The sequence below is a fragment of the Papio anubis genome, chromosome 7 (assembly GCF_008728515.1).
Source record: "Papio anubis isolate 15944 chromosome 7, Panubis1.0, whole genome shotgun sequence".
In the NCBI taxonomy this organism is placed as follows: domain Eukaryota; kingdom Metazoa; phylum Chordata; class Mammalia; order Primates; family Cercopithecidae; genus Papio; species Papio anubis.
The window spans coordinates 54,017,120-54,035,472 of record NC_044982.1 but is presented as its reverse complement, the minus strand read 5'-3'; the positions used below and the strand labels follow the sequence as shown (position 1 = coordinate 54,035,472).

The 18,353-nt window shown below is 37.1% G+C and overlaps 1 protein-coding gene across 1 annotated transcript in view; it reads right to left on the bottom strand.

The window, feature by feature from the left end:
- TXNDC16 (thioredoxin domain containing 16) overlaps positions 1 to 18,353 on the bottom strand; it is a 118,598-nt gene that overhangs the window by 45,118 nt on the left and 55,127 nt on the right. Inside the window, exons 13-16 of the mRNA XM_031668973.1 lie at positions 15,560 to 15,703; positions 14,972 to 15,031; positions 3,294 to 3,462; positions 2,818 to 2,954 (exon numbers count right to left, since the gene is read on the bottom strand). Coding sequence (XP_031524833.1) covers positions 2,818 to 2,954; positions 3,294 to 3,462; positions 14,972 to 15,031; positions 15,560 to 15,703 — 510 coding nt within the window. The remainder of the gene's footprint in view (positions 1 to 2,817; positions 2,955 to 3,293; positions 3,463 to 14,971; positions 15,032 to 15,559; positions 15,704 to 18,353) is intronic.

Here is an 18,353-nt window from a genome sequence, read left to right as displayed (position 1 = left end):
TATTAGAAAAAAAATCAAGTTGGCACCTATGCTCATCCCATGCACTAAAATATCTAAAGGGTTAAAAACTTTTAAAAAAGGGAAAAAAATCACAATCAACAGAGTAAAAAGGCAACCTATGAAATGAGAGAAAATATTTATGAGTCAAAACTTTGATAAAGGATAATATCCAAAATATATAATTTCTGCAACAACAAAAAAATATAAATAACCCAATTTAAAAATAGGCAAAGGAGTTACAGACATTTCTCCAAAGAATATATACAAATGACCAACAAGCATAATGAAAAGATGCTCAACATCACTAATCGTTTGGGAAATGCAAATCAAAGCCACAACAAGATATCACCTCATGCCCATTAGGATGGCTATCATAAAAAATAAAGTAAAATAACGAGTATTGGCAAGGATGTTAAAGTCATTGGAACCCTTGTACACCGTTGGTAGGAATGTAAAATGATGCAGCCAGGGTGGAAAATAGTACTGCGGTTCCTCAAAAATTAAAAACAGAATTACCATATGACCCAGCAATTCCAGTTCTTGGTATATACCCAAAATAATTGAAAGCAGAGTCCCAGAGAGATATTTCCATACCAATGTTCACAACAGCATTATTCACAACAGCCAAGAGGTAGAAGTAACCCAAAAATTCATTAATGGATAAACGCATAAACAAAATAAGATATATACACACAATGGAATAGTATTCAGCCTAAAATTGGAAGGAAACTCTGACACATACTACAATATAGATGAACCCTGAAGACATTATGCTAAGTGAAATAAGCCAGTCAGAAAAAGACAAATACTGTATGATTCCATCTGTATGAGGTACATAGAGTAGCCAGACTCATATAAACAGAAAGTAGAGCGGTGGTTACCAGGGCCTGGGAGGAGGATGAAATGAAAAGCTGTTGTTTAATGGGTATAGAGTTTCAGTTTTGCAAGATGAAAATATTCTGGAGATTAGTTGTACAACAATGTGAATATACTTAATACTTGTAAAATAGACACTTAAAAACAGGTAAGATGGTAAATTTTATGTTACGTGTATTTTATCAAAAATTTTTTTTAAAAAATAGACAAAGCAAGACAAATTAAAGTAAGAAAATACTGTAAATTAAAGCAAGAAAAAATACAAGTGAATATTCGGTGACAAAAATGATAGGCTTTTTTATAGCTAAAAGCAATGGAAAAAATCTTAAAGTCAATAGATTAAAAAAATTTTAAATGTGATACATAAAATTATCATTAAACAAAGCTAAAGAACAAATAACAAACTGAGGGAAAATAACTGGAACAAAATGACAAAAGCTTAATATCCTTAATGTACAAAGGTCTCACACCAATTCGTTAGACAAACAGTAAAACCCCATTTAAAAAAATGAGTGGGCAAGCACAGTGGCTCATGCCTTACTACCAGCACTTTGGAAGGCCAAGGCAGGAAGACTGCTTGAGCCCAGGAGTTTGAGAGCAGCCTGGGCAACACAGGGAGACCTCGTCTTTACAAAAAATTTAAAAATTAGTGAGCATGGTGGCACATGTCTATAATCCTAGCTACTCAGGAGGCTGAGGTGGGAGGATCGCTTAAGCCCAGGAGGTTGAGGCTGCAGTGAGCTGTGATTGTGCCACTGCACCCCAACTTGGGCAATAGGGAGAGACCCTGTCTTAAAAAAAAACCAATGAGTAATGTATACAACTTACAATTTACAGAAGGCATAGTTATTCTACTGGGAATCTAAACTCATTATATAGTCTAAAATCCATACAAAGACTCAAAAATATTCTTCACATACGGAAGGAAAAAAAAAAGAAAACAGTACAAATACAGTTTGTAAACAGTTAAAAAAGGCCAGGTATGGGGGCTCACATGTGTAATCCCAACACTTTGGCAGGCCAAGGTGCGTGGATAGCTTGAGCTCAGAAGTTAAAGACCAGCCTGGGCAACATGGTGAAATCCCGTCTCTACAAAAACACAAAAAATTAGCCAGGCATGGTGGCACATGTCTGTGGTCCCAGCTACTCAGGAGGTTGAGGTGGGAGGATTGCTTGAGCCCCGGAAGCGGAGGGTGCAGTGAGCTGAGATCACGCCATTGCACTCCAGCCTAGGTGACAGAGCAAGACCTTGTCTCAAAAAAAAAAAAGAAAAGAAAATTTAAATACGTTTTGATATATATATATTCACCAAATATTATGCAGCCGTAACGTTCATGAAGAATATCAATACATCACTGTAATGTTAAATAAAAACAAGATTCTGGCTGGGCACGGTGGCTCATGCCTGTAATTCCACCACTTTGGGAGGCCAAGGCAGGCGGATGATGAGGTCAAGAAATCGAGACCATCCTGGCCAACATGGTGAAACCTCGTCTCTACTAAAAACACAAAAATTAGCTGGGCATAGTGGTGCACAACTGTAGTCCCAGCTACTCGGGAGGCTGAGGCAGGAAAATCACTTGAACCCAGAAGGCAGAGGTCGCAGTGAGCCAAGATCACGCCACTGCACACCAGCTTGGTGACAGAGCGAGACTCTGTTTCAAAAAAAAAAACAAGATTCTAACCTAGATACACAACTTTAGCCCAATTATGTTAAAACATCCATAAATATGTAATATGTAGGTACACAGAAAAAAGATGGAAGAAATTACATCAAAATTTAACATTGTCTCTGAATAATTAGCTTACAGTATTTTATTTTTCTTCAAACTTCTCCATAATTTTGAAATTCTCTATAATTTAAAAAGATAGTCTTAAAAAATAAAACTAGCAAGCAATGATATACTGTACTGTATGATTTAAAAGCTCAGCTCTACTTACCTGTTGTCATGGTTGGACTAAATAGTCCCAGTACTGACACACTAGAATAGGAGATCAGGTCTTTATATAATTCCCCACTTAAATATTCTTCTGCTTCTTGAATCGATGTTATATTCACTGGATATGAAATCCTATTGCTGGATAAATATATAGCTATATTAAAAATTAATTTTTAAAGATATTTTCAGTTTATAAAAAAAAAGCATACTAAACATAGCAAACAATATATTACATAGGATAAATATCTTACAAAATATAGAAAATTAAATATTATTCTTAAAGAAAATCAGACTCATTAAACAAAATTACTGTCTCCCCAAAAGTGACGAAATGTACATAGACTCTCATGAATATTTATTTTGTGATCTCAATTCTAGTATCCTCCTTAACCTATTTAAAGTGTTAGCAAAGTCTGAGAATTAGAACTTCTAAAGACCTAAACATTTAAAGATCTTATAATGAAGCTGAATACTTACAGCTGGATAAATTTTAGGAGATCTTTGGTACCTAACATTCCAGCGTAAGATACTGGGTTCTCCCCTTTCTTGTACATCTTTACAATAGGAAATTCAGTAACATTTTGCTTAGTACATACATCAGACCAATCTGCACAGTTTATTCTAGTAAGAAGCATAGTAGATGTGCCTAAATAAAAGGAAAATGCACATTTGTAATTACTAATTGTAGAAAATGCATTTGCTTAGGATTTTCAATATTTTTCTATCCCATTCTTATTTTAACCTCTCAGCATGAAACACTCCTGCTTAAACACTCTCTTGCCTTGATCTTTGCAACACCATCCCCTATTGGCCTTTTCCCTTCCTTTCTAGTTTCTCCTCTTTGTTCCCTTTTGTTGGCTCTTCAGCCAGTAGAGTTGGGAGTCCTTCAAGGCTCAGCTTAAGCTGCCTTCTCTTGTTTTTCTTCACTCTCTTCCTACACAACCTCAATAACCACAGATAATCTAATGAATCCTGTATTTATGTCTTTGGCCCAAACTCCTTGTAGTTCCAAAAGACCCATGTATCCTTACTATATTCTGTTTTCCTTTGAATGGAAACCTCCTCAAACTCAACAAGTCTAAAACCATATATGGTTTCTTTTCTGTGTTTGTTGGTAAATGTTGCTGCTCTTGTGCAACTCAAAAAAACAAAGCTTCATCTTTCATACCTCCCCATTCCCAAGCCCTTCATGCCTATTAATTAATCAGCATGTTCTTTCAATTTTACCACCTAAATTTTTAGTATCCCTAATTACTGTCCATTTCTCTTCACTGCCACTACTCAAGTTGTTATTTCTCCTGGATAACTACAATAGGCTTCTAATTCATCTCCTTGAATTCAGTGTCTCTACACTAATACTAGAGATATCTTTTCAAAACTCAAATCTGTTTTGGTACCAGCTTACCCCCACCAACCTTTGCAGAGTTTAAATCTTTCTCACCATGTACAACTTCAAGGAAGCCTTCTCTGACACACTGATCTACATCAGGTTCCCTTGACATAGGCTATTATAGAACCATGCTCCTTTCCTTATCTCCTTATGTAATTATATACTATTCATTATCTGATTAATGTGTCTCTACCAAGACAACTCTGTGAGAGCAGGGACTGTGTCTGTTTATTTATCACTGATTTTCCAGCACCTGCAGCACCTTAAATATGCATGTGAATAAATGACATATGTGAAACTCACATAGGACTTCAGACACCTAACGTGTCTAAATATTATAATTTCTTTTCAGCCTAAGAAAACACATAGTAGAATCTCAAACAGAAATTCCTACTTGCTCTATAATAAAACGTGTAAAGTTATCTAAAATATTATAAATCGCTATGTGGAAAGAGATCAAATGCTAAATAAAATAAGCACCATACAACTCAAAAGAATAAATTCTAATAAAAAATAAAATTTAGTATCATACTAGATCAAAGAAGGAATCTTTGTGTATCAATTTAGAATATAGTCTAAATGTAACTTAATCATATAATTAAAATTGTGAATGTGATATTTTAATATTTTATCACCAAATTTTTTTAATTTTAATTTAAATTTTTTTTTTTTTTTGAGACGGAGTCTCACTCTGTAGCCCAGGCTGCAGCAATCTCGGCTCACTGCAAGCTCTGCCTCCCGGGTTCACGCCATTCTCCTGCCTCAGCCTCCCGAGTAGCTGAGACTACAGGTGCCCAGCACCATGCCCGGCTAATTTTTTCTATTTTTTAGTAGAGATGGGATTTCACCTAGGATGGTCCTGATCTCCTGGCCTCGTGATCCGCCTGCCTCAGCCTTCCAAAGTGCTGGGATTACAGGCACGAGCCATGGCGCCCGGCCTTTGTCTTATTCACCACTATATACCCACTGCCTAGCACAGTGTCTATTACACAGTATGTACCCAGTAAAAATGTATAAAATGTACATTGATATTTCTTCATAAATTTTAAATTCTTACATTAAAGGATATTAATACTTGAATTTTGTATGAGCATATAAACAAATATAAATCCTTATTTCTTCCCAAATCAGACCTGCTAAGTTACTTCCTATCAAAGTTCTCTTATCCTTGTTTTAATCATTTTGATACAGGAGTTAAGAAGAAATCACTTAGGCAGATAGCAAGGGTATGGGAGTCCTCGGTATGGTTTTTCTTTTTAATGAAAAGCAGCCCCAAATCTTTTTCTAACAAAGAGCAGCCTGTAAGCTGGAAGTCTGCACGTACTGGCAGGAACTAAGGACTAGACGTTTTCAACATGGCTGCTCGGTCTTCCCTTCTCTGCCAGGCATGTGTTCCATAAGGAGCAGACAAGATGGCCCCAGACAACTTTTGGAAAGCCCATTTGTATAAGATTAAGGTGGGTCGACCAGACTTTCCTGTGCCACTGTGTAAACATCATACCTGACTGAACCAATCTATGAGTCCTATGTAAATCAGACACCACCTTCTAAAACTGGACTATAAAACTCGACACATTCGCTGCCAGCCAGTCCTTTCTGCTTGGAGACCCCTTCCTCTATAGAGGAAGCTGTTTCTCTTTCTCTTCTCTCTATTAAACTGCTCCTAAACTCCTTGTGTGTGTCCGTTTCCTAAATTTTCCTGGTGCATGACAACAAACCCCAGGGTATATACCCCAGACAACGCAGCTGCTTCAATTTCATCAATAAACATCTGGTGATGCTTGTTTATACAAAGTGCCATGTTATATATTTTGCCACCCAAGTACGGAATATAGTGCTCTTCCAGCTGCAGTGCTTTCCTTTCAATAAGCATCCTCAGTATGTCTACTACTGCTAAAAATGTGATTATTCCTTTGTCCCTACAGTTGAAATGGAAAATTTTGATGTTATTTTTAAAACCAGAAAAGTAATACTGATACATATCATTAAAAGTTATACTGAAGTTATCAATTTAAAAGTTTTATTTTTATTCCTGTAAAATGGTTCCAATATTTATTCATGTTTCAATTAAAATAGTCTAATATTCTAAGATGCCTATAGTATTACATCCCATATACTTTATCAATGCAGTAATTTCAAATAGGTTCCTAATTTAAAGGAAAAACCAGATTATTTTAGATACAGGTATTATGTAAGTATAAAATTTTGACATTTGCTGCCACCTTGTGACAGAGTAAAAAACATTCTTCATTGTCTTGGACTAAGAGATACAAATGGCTTTTTCCCACAAAGTCAGATCTGTCAGAAAGACAGATGATAGAACTAAATGCCCAAGGTATTATTATATTTTCCTAATTTATAAAGTTATAGTGTAGGCTTCAACATAAACACAAAACATTGTAATCACCTATGCAATGCATTTCTACATTAAGTTCCCTGAACTTCCAAAATAATCCATTCTGATATCTGATTACCAAAAAAAATTGTTATTCATAAAGAACATAGTGAATGAAAAGGAAAACAAGTCCCGGATTGCTTATCTACTTTTTTATTCTACAAACACATACAACTCTGAGCCCTTGCATTAAGGAGACAGGTAGTCTCTTTATTTGGTCATTAATAGAAAAGAATGCAAGGAAATCTTTTTCCATTTTCATCTTGTGTCTAATTAAATGGGGTGGAGAGAGGGATAATTAATCATATTCTTGAGGAATATTATGCAATCACTACTTCATTATGATTTATATTTTCTCCTTCATTGCTTTTCTTCTAAGTATTTGCCAATAAGGCTAGAGAATCTAAAAGAAGAAAACTTAAATTTGTCTGTAGATTGCAACTTGCCTTGCATAAAGGAAAATATGAAAGCAAGTAAGAGGATTTGCTTCTTTAAAAAATGATTAGAGGCTGGGCGCAGTGGCTCATGCCTATAATCCCAGCACTCTGGGAAGCCAAGGCAGGTAGGTTACTTGAGGTCAGCAGTTTGAGACTAGCCTGGACCCTGTTGCTACTAAAAATATAAAAATTAGCCAAGCATGGTGGTGCACACCTGTAATCCCAGCTACTTGGGAGGCTGAGGCAGAAGAATCACTTGAACCCAGGAGGTGGAGGTTGCAGTGAGCTGAGATCACACCATTGTACTCCAGCCTGGGCAACAAGAGCAAAACTCCATCTCAAAAAAAAGGTTACAGATCGTTGTGTCTACAGACTTAATTATCCCTTCACTCAGTAATAATCAAAAGTTGGATCAAATGTGGTTGGGTAATAAAAGGAATGGAGACAGACAGAACAGCGTGTGGAGGCTCGCATCATGAACTTTTGCTCCAAAACTGCAGCAATACATAAGGAGAGCCAAGAGAACTGACAGGAGAGCCAAGAGAACTGAAGGAAGTGATTGCACCTGCAGGACCTGGGAGACACCCCAAATACTGTGAGTACTCAAACTGTGGAAGTGGGAAAGGCAGATCGTCCACCCCAAACACACACCCCCATGGGGGAACCTAAAGGTCTAGATTACGGGAGAAGATTCTGACCTTACCTGGAGCTGAGTCAATTTAGAGAGCAGAACAAAAGTGAAATACACGGATAGAGGAAGCAGCAGGAAAATCCCTGTGGGCTCGCTGGGTGCCCTACCAAGCCATCTGTGCCTCACCTCACAAGGGGTCCTTGAGGAGGGCTACTGGAGGCACTCAGAAAAGGCCACAGGCAAAAACAAACCTCCAGCTGAACTTTGTAACAATTTGAACCAATCGAAAAGTCTCCTGGCCAGAACTCGGGGGAGGGCATGAATCCAGTGTGCAGACGCCACAGGTTGGGGAAGAAAGAAAGCCTTACTTATTTTCGCAGCTGGAAGGCAGGTAGCCTAGGGCAGGTTCTCAGCCCTGTTCACCCACTACCTGCAAACAGACTTGGTGCTTTTGAGTGGGGGCACAGTGGAAGTGCGACTGGCCCTTTGGGTTGTATGGGAGCTGGGTGAGGCCTGTGACTGCTTTCCTCCACTTCCCTGACAACCTGCATGACACAGCAAAGACAGCCATAATCCTCTGAGGAACATAACTCCATTGACCTGGGAACCTCACCCTCATCCCCCACAGCAGACGCAGCAAGACCTGCCCAAGTAGAGTCTGAGCTCAGGCACGCCTAGCCCTGCCCCCACCTAATGGTCCCCTACCCACCCTGGTAACTGAAGACAAAGGGCATACACTCTTGGGAGTTATAGGGCCCTGCTCACTGCCTGTTCCTCCCGACACCAATGCACTTTCAAGCCAATGCTCTCTTGAAAGTGCCACCTCCCAGCACGAGGTAAATCAGCACAAAAATAGTGCATTAATCAACCAAAGCTAAGGACCCTCGCAGAGTCCATTTTGCCCTTCTGACACCTCCACTGGAACAGGTGCCAGTATCCATGGCTGAGAGACCCACAGATGGTTCACATCACAGGACTCTGTGTAGACAACCCCAAGTACCAGCCTGGAGTCTGGTAGACTTGCTGGGTGGCTAGATCCAGAAGACAGATAACAATGACTATAGCTTGGCTCTCAGGAAGCCATATCCCTAGGAAAAGGGAAAGAGTACTGCATCAAGGGAACTGTGGAAGTGGGAAAGGCAGATCGTCCACCCCAAACACACACCCCCATGGGGGAACCTAAAGGTCTAGATTACGGGAGAAGATTCTGACCTTACCTGGAGCTGAGTCAATTTAGAGAGCAGAACAAAAGTGAAATACACGGATAGAGGAAGCTATATCCTATACCCTATGGGACAAAAGGAACTGAACAACAGCTTTGAGCCCTAGACCTTCCCTCTGACAGAGCCTACCCAAATGAGAAGGAACCAGAAAACCAACTCTGGTAATATGACAAAACAAGATTCTTCACCTCATCCCCAAAAAAAATCACGCTAGCTCTCCATCAAGGGATCCAAACCAAGAAGAAATCCCTGATCTACCTGAAAGAGAATTCAGAAGCTTAGTTACTCAGCTAATCAGGGAGGTGCCAGAGAAAGGCAAAGCCCAATGTAAGGACATTGAAAAAAATTATACAAGAAGGAAGAAATATTCAATGAAATAGATAGCATAAATAAAAATCAATCAAACCTTCACGAAACAATAGACGCACTTACAGAAATGCAAAATGCTCTGGAAAGTCTCAGCAATAGAATCAAACAAGCAGAAGAAAGAACTTCAGAGCTCGAAGACAAGGTTTTCGAATTAACCCAATGCAACAAAGACAAAAAAATAAGAAAATAAGAACAAAGCCTCCAAGAAGTTTGGGATTATGTTAAACAACCAAACCTAAATAATCAGCGTTCTTGAGAAAGAAGAGAAATCTATTTGGAAAATATATTTGGGGGAATAATCAAGGAAAACTTCCCCAGCCTTGCTAGAGAACTAGGCATCCAAGTACAAGAAGCCCAAAAAACACCTGGGAAATTCATCACAAAAAGATCAATGCCTGGGCACACTGTCATCAGGTTATCTAAAGTTAAGACAAATGAAAGAATCTTAAGAGCTGTGACGCAAAACATCAGGTAACATATAAAGGAAAACTATCAGATTAATAGCAGATTTCTCAGCAGAAACTCTACAAGCTAGAAGGGATTGGGATCCTATCTTCAGCCTCTTCAAACAAAACAATTATCAGCCAAGAATTTTGTACCCACCAAAACTAAGCTTCCTAAGTGAAGGAAAGATACAGTATTTTTCAGACAAACACTGAGAGAATTCGTCACTACCAAGCCAGCACTACAAGAACTGCTAAAAGGCGCTCTAGATCTTGAAACAAACCCTGGAAACACATCAAAAAAGAACCTCTTTAAAGCATAAATCTCACATGACCTACAAAACAAACACAATTTTTAAAAAAGGTATACAGGCAACAAATAGCATGATGAATGGAATGGTATCTCACATCTCAATACTAACATTGAATGTAAATGGCCTAAAGTAGCTCCACTTAAAACACACAGAATTGCAGAATGGATAAGAATTCACCAACCAACAATCTGCTACCTTCAAGAGACACACCTAACACATAAAGACTCACATAAACTTAAGGTAAAGGGATGGAAAAAGACCTTCCATGCAAATGGACACCAAAAGCGAGCAAGGGTAGCTATTCTTATATCAGACAAAACAAACTTTAAAGCAACAGCAGTTATAAAAAAGACAAAGAGGGTCATTATGTAATGATAGAAGGCCTTGTCCAACAGGAAAATATCACAATCCTAAATATATATGCACCTAACATTGGAGCACCTAAATTTATAAAGCAATTACTAATAGACCTATGAAATGAGATAGCAACATAATAATAGTGGGAGACTACAATAGTCCACTGACAGCACTAGACAGGTCATCAAGATAGAAGGTCAACAAAGAAATAATGGCTTTAAAGTATACCCTGGTACAAATGGACTTAACAGGTATTTACAGAACATTCTACCCAACAACCACAGAATACACTTTCTATTCAACAGTGCATGGAACTTTCTCCAAGATAGACTATATGATAGAGGCCACAAAATGAGCCTCAATAAATTCAAGAAAATTGAAATTATATCAAGTACTCTTTCAGACCACAGTGGAATAAAACTGGAAATCAACTCCAGAAGGAACCTTCAAAAACATGCAAATACATGGAAATTAAATAACTTGTTCCTGAATGATCACTGGGTCAAAAATGAAATCATGATGGAAATTTAAAAATTCTTCAAACTGAATGACAATAGTGACACAACCTATCAAAACTTCTGGGATATAGTAAAGGCAGTGCTAAGAGGAAAGTTCACAGCCCTAACTGCTTACATCAAAGTCTGAAAGAGCACAGACAGACAATCTAAGGTCACACCTCAAGGAATTAGAGAAACAAGAACAAACCAAGTCTGAACCCAGCAGAAGAAAGGAAATAACCAAGATCAGGGCAGAACTAAATGAAATTGAAATAACAACAACAAAAATACAAAAGATAAATGAAACAAAAAGCTGGTTCTTTGCAAAGAAAAATAAAACTGATAGACCATTAGCAGGATTAACCAATAAAAGAAAAGAGGAAATCCAAATAAGCTCTATTAGAAACGAAATGGGAGATATCACACTGACACCACAGAAATACAAAAGATAATTCAGAACACCTTTATGGGCATAAACTGGAAAACCTAGAGGAGATGGATAAATTCCTGGAAAGATACAACCTTCCTAGCTTAAATCAGGAAGAATTAGCTACTCTGAACAGTCCAATAACAACCAGTGAAATTGAAATGGTAACAAAATTACCAACAAAAAAAAGTCCAGGACAAGACAGATTCACAGCAGAATCCTACCAGACATTCAAAGAAGAATTGGTACCAATCCTACTGACACTATTCCACAAGATAGAGGAAAAGGGAACCCTCGCGAAATCATTCTATGACACCAGTATCACCCTAATACCGAAACCAGGAAAAGACATAACCAAAAAAGAAAACTACAGACCAATATCCCTGATGAACGTAGATGCTATAATCCTCAACAACGCACTAGCTAACTGAATCCAACAACATATCAAAAGGATAATCCACCATGATCAAGTGGGTTTCATACCAGGGATGCAGGGATAATTAAAATACACAAGTCAATAAATGCGATACACCACATAAACAGAATCAAAAACAAAAATCACATGATCATCTCAATAGATGCAGAAAAAGCATTCGATAAAATCCAGCATTCCTCTATGATTAAAACTCTCAGCAAAACTGGCATACGAGACACATACCTCAATGTAATAAAAGCCATCTATAACAAACCCACAGCCAACATATACTGAATGGGGAAAAATTGAAAGCATTCCCTCTGAGAACTGGAACAAGACAAGGATGCCCACTCTCACCACTCCTCTTCACCACAGTACTGGAAGTCCTAGCCAGAGCACTCAAACAAGAGAAAGAAATAAAGGCATCCAGATTGGTGAAGAAGTAGTCAAACTGCCGCTGTTCGGTGATGATATGACTGTTTATCTAGAAAACCCTAAAGACTCATCCAGAAAGTTCCTAGAAGTGATAAAATAATTCAGCAAAGTTTCCAGATACAGAATCAACGTACACAAATCAATAGCTCTTCTACACACCAACAGCAACCAAGCTGAGCATCAAGTCTAGAATTCAACCTCTTTTACAATAGCTGCAAAAAAAAGAAAAAATACTTAGGAATATACCTAACCAAGGAGGTGAAAGACTTCTACAGAGAAAACTACAAAACACTGCTGAAAGAAATCATGGATGACACAAACAAATGGAAACACATCTCATGTTAATGGATGGGTAGAATCAGTATTGTCAAAATGACCATACTGTCAAAAGCAATCTACAAATTCAACACAATTCCCATCAAAATACCACCATCATTCTTCACAGAACTAGAAAAAACAATCCTGAAATTCATATGGAACCAAAAAAAGAGCCCACATACCCAAAGTAAGACTAAGCAAAAAGAACAAATCTGGAGGCATCACATTACCTGTTTCAAACTATAAGGCCAGAGTCACCAAAACAGCATGGTACTGGCATAAAAATTGGCACATAGACCAATGGAACAAAACAGAGAACTAAGAAATAAACCCTAATACTTACAGCCAACTGAACTTCAACAAAGCAAACAAAAATATAAAGTGGGGAAAGACACCCTCTTCAACAAATGGTGCTGAGACAATTGGCAAGCCACATGTAGGAGAAACAGGATCCTCACCTCTCACCTTATACAAAATCAACTCAAGATAGATCAAAGACTTAAATCTAAGACCTGAAACTATAAAAATTCTATAAAAAAAAGAAGACAACATTGGAAAAACCCTTCCAGATGTTGGCTTAGACAAGAATTTCATGACCAAGGACCCAAAAACAAATGCAATAAAAACAAAGATAAATAGCTGAGACTTAATTAAATGAAAGAGCTTTTGCACAGCAAAAGGAACGGTCAGCAGAGTAACAGACAACTCACAGAATGGGAGAAGATCTTCACAATCTATACGTCTGACAAAAAACTAATATCCAGAATCTACAATGAACTCAAACAAATTAGCAAGAAGAAAAAAAAAAAAACTCCCATCAAAAAGTGGGCTAAGGACATGAACAGAAACAGTTACAAAAGAAGAGATGCAAATGGCCAATAAACATGAAAAAATGCTCAACATCACCAAGGATCAGGGAAATACAATTCAAAACCACAACGCAATACCACCTTATTCCTGCAAGAATGGCCATAATCAAAAAAATTTTTTAAAAATAGATGTTGGCATGGATGTGATGAACAGGGAACTCTTCAACACTGCTGGTGGGAATGTAAACTAATACAACCACTATGGAAAATAGTGTAGAGATTCCTTAAAGAACTAAAAGGAACTTGATCCAGCAATCCCACTACTGGTTACCCAGAGGAAAATAAGTCACTATGTGAAAAAGATACTGGCACACATATTTATAGCAGCACAATTTGCAACTGTACAAACATGGAACCAACCCAAATGCTCATCAATCAACGAGTGGACAAAGAAACTGTGGTGTATATGTATACAATGGAATACTACTCAGCCATAAAAAGGAATGAATTAATGGCATTTGCAGCAACTGGGATGAGACTGGAGATGATTATTCTAACTCAGGAATGGAAAACCAAACATCACATGTTCTCACTCACATAGCTAAGCTATGAGGATGCAAAGGCCTAAGAAAGACAAAATGGACTGTGAGGACTCAAGGGGAAAGGGTGGGAAGGGGGTAAGGAATAAAAGGTCACAAATTGGGTGCAGCACAGTATATACTGCTCAGGTGATGAGTGCACCAATCTCTCACAAATCACCACCAAAGAACTTACTCATGTAACCAAACACCACCTGTTCCCCAATAACCTATGCAAATAAAAAAAATAATAATTTAAAAAAAGGAATGATACACTTAGGTTTGAGTATCTGGAATCAATTTCTTGAGTTTTCAAAAGTGTCAATGTATAAATAAGTTGTACATCAGTACCCAGTTTCCATTAAATGAAACAAATTTATGAAACTCTATTATTCATTTATTCAACTGTTAAAAACCAGATGTTCTGCAATGTAAGGCAATATGCCAAGCCCAGTAGGCTGATATAAGGCACACTACCTAACCATAAGGAACTTACATTAAGCACACCTAATCCATTATTACCTCTCTAACAGGCCTCCCTCTTTTTCCCTATGTCTTTGCTGAGATGGTAGCACAGATATTTTCAGTTAAAGTCCATTCCTTGGATCTTTATTTGCCCACTATTAAATCAGGTTTCATAGGATAGTTAACATAAAGAGATCCTGGATATTAAAAAGCATTCCATCCATGAGAAGTAAACTATACAGTTTCAAGAACACAGGGATCTTTGATCTCTCATTAGACCATGAGACTGGGTCTTGAATCTGCCAAATTTTTATCTCCAGTATTTAACTGGAGTAACTGGCACAGAATAGGCACTCATAAATGCTTGCTGAATGACTGACTTGAACCAAAAAGATTGTTGGATTAACTGTGTAGCCACAAGTACTTAATACACAGGCTCTCTACGTTCTACTAAACACAGTTCTATGAAGACAAATCAAAGTGAATGCTCCTAAGTACTCTTGAAACTCCTGGTTCATTAACTTAACCCTGGAGACACAAACATAGTAACCTGAAATTTTATGTGGTTTTCTACATTTTTTGCATGACATAGTTTTACAAATAGCTACAGTTCAGAATCAGAATAATAAGCATGCATAGCACAGTACAATACCTTTCAGTTTAACTGCCACATCAACATAGGATTGCAAAAATGCCATGGATACTGCTTGCCCTACATGAAAATGAAAAATTCAACAGATATTACTGTGTATCTCCAAAGCATCCACACTGATACGTAACAAATATACAGATTTATGAGGTTTCCCAAAATTATTGTTAATCAGAAATATTCTACTATACATTTCTACTACTAACATAGTCCAACCACTTAAGAGTTTCAAAAGCAACTGATTTTCCGCACTTGTACTGCAAGGAATATAGCTAAATAGCTATGATTTGAAGATAAAAGCAATATACTCACTATAAATCTATAATAATATGTTAAAATCATTAGCGTGAGTCACAATTTTTCAAAATTAATGAACATCTAGTTTAATCATTAACCTTTAATTTGTAAATCAGATATAAATAAATTGCACAATCCCAGAATCAAAAGTAAATGCTTCCATGCACACAGTCTACTTGAGACATACGAAAGCAATTTCATTTTACAACGTGCAATACATGGAATGCCAAAAATTAAATCTGTGTTTTTAAATGTCCTAATATGTAATAGTCTCCTCTAAAGGGTCATACTCACAACCAGCATAGAAGAGTACTATGCTGTCAGAAGCCATCACTGTTGCATTAAATGTTTCTTCTGTTAGTTCCACTGTGAGTTCCAAAGGTAATTTTCTCTTCCTATCTCTGAAAACAGTTTCTGCCACTTCATCATCCTGAACATCTGAAATGTTGGAAAAGAAATTAATTTAAATATTGATGTATAATGAAAACTATTTAAGCTCTTCTCATAGGAAGCATGTAAGAATTCAGTACTTTATACAAACTTTTGAATTCATCCTATCTTAATAGTTAGGACGCATGATATTTTAAAAACTTTCCAGTTGCTTAACTGACGCTGAGATGCTTCCTGACCTAGAAGTTGTAAAGTTTTAGTCAATTTCAAAATTAAAACTTGTTCTACAAAGAATATTAATAGTGCTGTTTTGTTTATGTTGCCTCTACTATATGCCAAGCATTGTGACAAGCACTAGGAAAACTGGTAAACAAAACAGACATAGTCCTGACCACATGGAACTTCTATCTATGGAAAAGTCAGATAAACTGATCACTGAATAAACATATAATTATAAATTATGACCAATTTGTGAAGAAAGATAAAGGATACACTGAGAGATTATATAACAGGGCTATTTAGATTGGGAAGCCCAAAATCTGCCAGGTAGAGAATCAATAAAAGAATGTTTTAGACAAAGAGAATTACATATGCAAAAGCTCTGAGACATACAAGAGTTTAGCACATACAAGGCTGAGAGAAGGCAAATTTGACTAAGACAAGATGGGGCTGAAGGAATAAACAGCATGAGAAAACTCTAGGCTAGGCAGTGGCTAGATCATAAGAGGTCACATGAGACAAGAAGTCTGGATTTTATCCAAAAAGCATCAAGTTATGAGTGGATTCTGAATATGTGAAAACTCTTTCTTAATTTAGACAGACCAATCAATAGACTGATAGATCCATCCATCCATCCATCCATCCATGTATCTTCAAAAATACATTTGGATTCATAAATATTCTGTTGGAAGTTTGTAGAGATTGTATGGTAACACAGATGGAGCATATAACTTGACTAAAGGATAAAGCTTCTTAGAAGAGTTGATACTAGCTGAATATGAAAAGAAAAAGAAAACTCAGGTAGGCAGAGAAGAAAGGCAGTGGTGGCATAAAGAGCAAAGAGAACGGCATGAGCAAAGGCACAGTGGCATGTAAGAGCATGGTGCAATCGGAAGTTCAAACACTGACTGGATATATGATGATAATAAGAATTGTTAATTTTTTAGATTAATAATAGTATTAATTATGTTAATGTTAAAAATGAAAATCTTGTATTTCTGAAACCCAGGGAAATACTTATAGATGAAATCTTATGTTTGGGATTTGCTACAAAACAGTAAGAGGTAGGGGGTGACTGGAGCAGGATTAGCCATGGTTTGATAATGTGAGGCCAAGTAATGGATAACAAGAATTTGTTCTATTATTCTATCTCCTTTACGGTATGTTCATAATTCTCTGTAACAACACACTAAAAAGAAAGGGAGAAAGAATACATTCATAGAACTAAAGTATTGTTTTATACATAATTTCTAATACAGTCACACACCACATAATGATATTTCAGTCAACAATGGACCACATATACAACTGTAGTCCCTTAAGATCATAATGGAGCTGAGAAATTCCTATCATCTGGTGATGTAGTGGCCACTGTAGCATCGTAGCACAACACATTACTCACATGTTTGTGGTGATGCGGGTGTAAACAAACCTACAGTGAGTCATATAGCACATAAGGCCAGGCATGGTGGCTCACACCTGTAATCCCAGCACTTTGGAAGGCCGAGGTGGGTGGATCACTTGAGGTCAGGAGTTCAAGGCCAGCCTGGCCAACACGGTGAAACTCTGTCTCTACTAAAAATACAAAACATCAGCCGGGCATGTTGGCACATGCTTGTAATCCCAGCTACTTGGGAGGCTGAGGCAGAAGAATCACTTGAACCCAGGAGGTGGAGGTTACAGTGAGCCGAGATTGCACCGCTGTACTCCAGCCTGAGCGACAAGAGCAAAGCTCTGTCTCAAAAAAAAAAAAAAAGTATAGCACATACAATTACGTACAGTAAATAATACTTGATAATGATAATAAAGGACTAGATTATTGGTTTATATATTTACTATACTCTTATCATTAGAGTGTACTCCTTTCACTTATAAAATAAAAAGTTCACTGTAAAACAGCCTCAGGTAGGTCCTTCAGGAGGCGTTCTAAAAGAAGGCATTATTATCATAGGAAATGACAGCTCCATGCTTGTTACTGTCCCCGAAGACCTTCCAAAGGGACACAATGTGGAAGTGGAAGCGGGTAATATGGATGATCTTGACCCTGTATAAGCCTAGGCTGATGTGTGTTTGTGTTTTTGTTTTTAGAGAAAAGTTTAAAATGTAAAACGTAAAAGTTTTAAATGGAAAAAAAAGCTTATAGAATAAGGATATAAAAAAAGAAAATATTTTTGTACAGCTGTATGATGTGTTTGTGCTTTAAGTTAAATGTTATTAAAAAACAGTCAAAATGTTTTTAAAAATTGTAAAAATGTATAAAGTAAAAAAGTTACAGTAAGCTAAAACAAATTTATTATTGAAAAAAATTCATAAATTTAGTACAGCCTAAGTGTACAGTATTTATGAAGTCTACAATCATGTAATGTTCTAGGCCTTTACATTCACTCACTGACTTACCCAGAGCAACTTCCAGTCCTGTAAGCTCCATACATGGTATGTACCCTATACAAATGTACCATTTTTTATCTTTTATACCGTA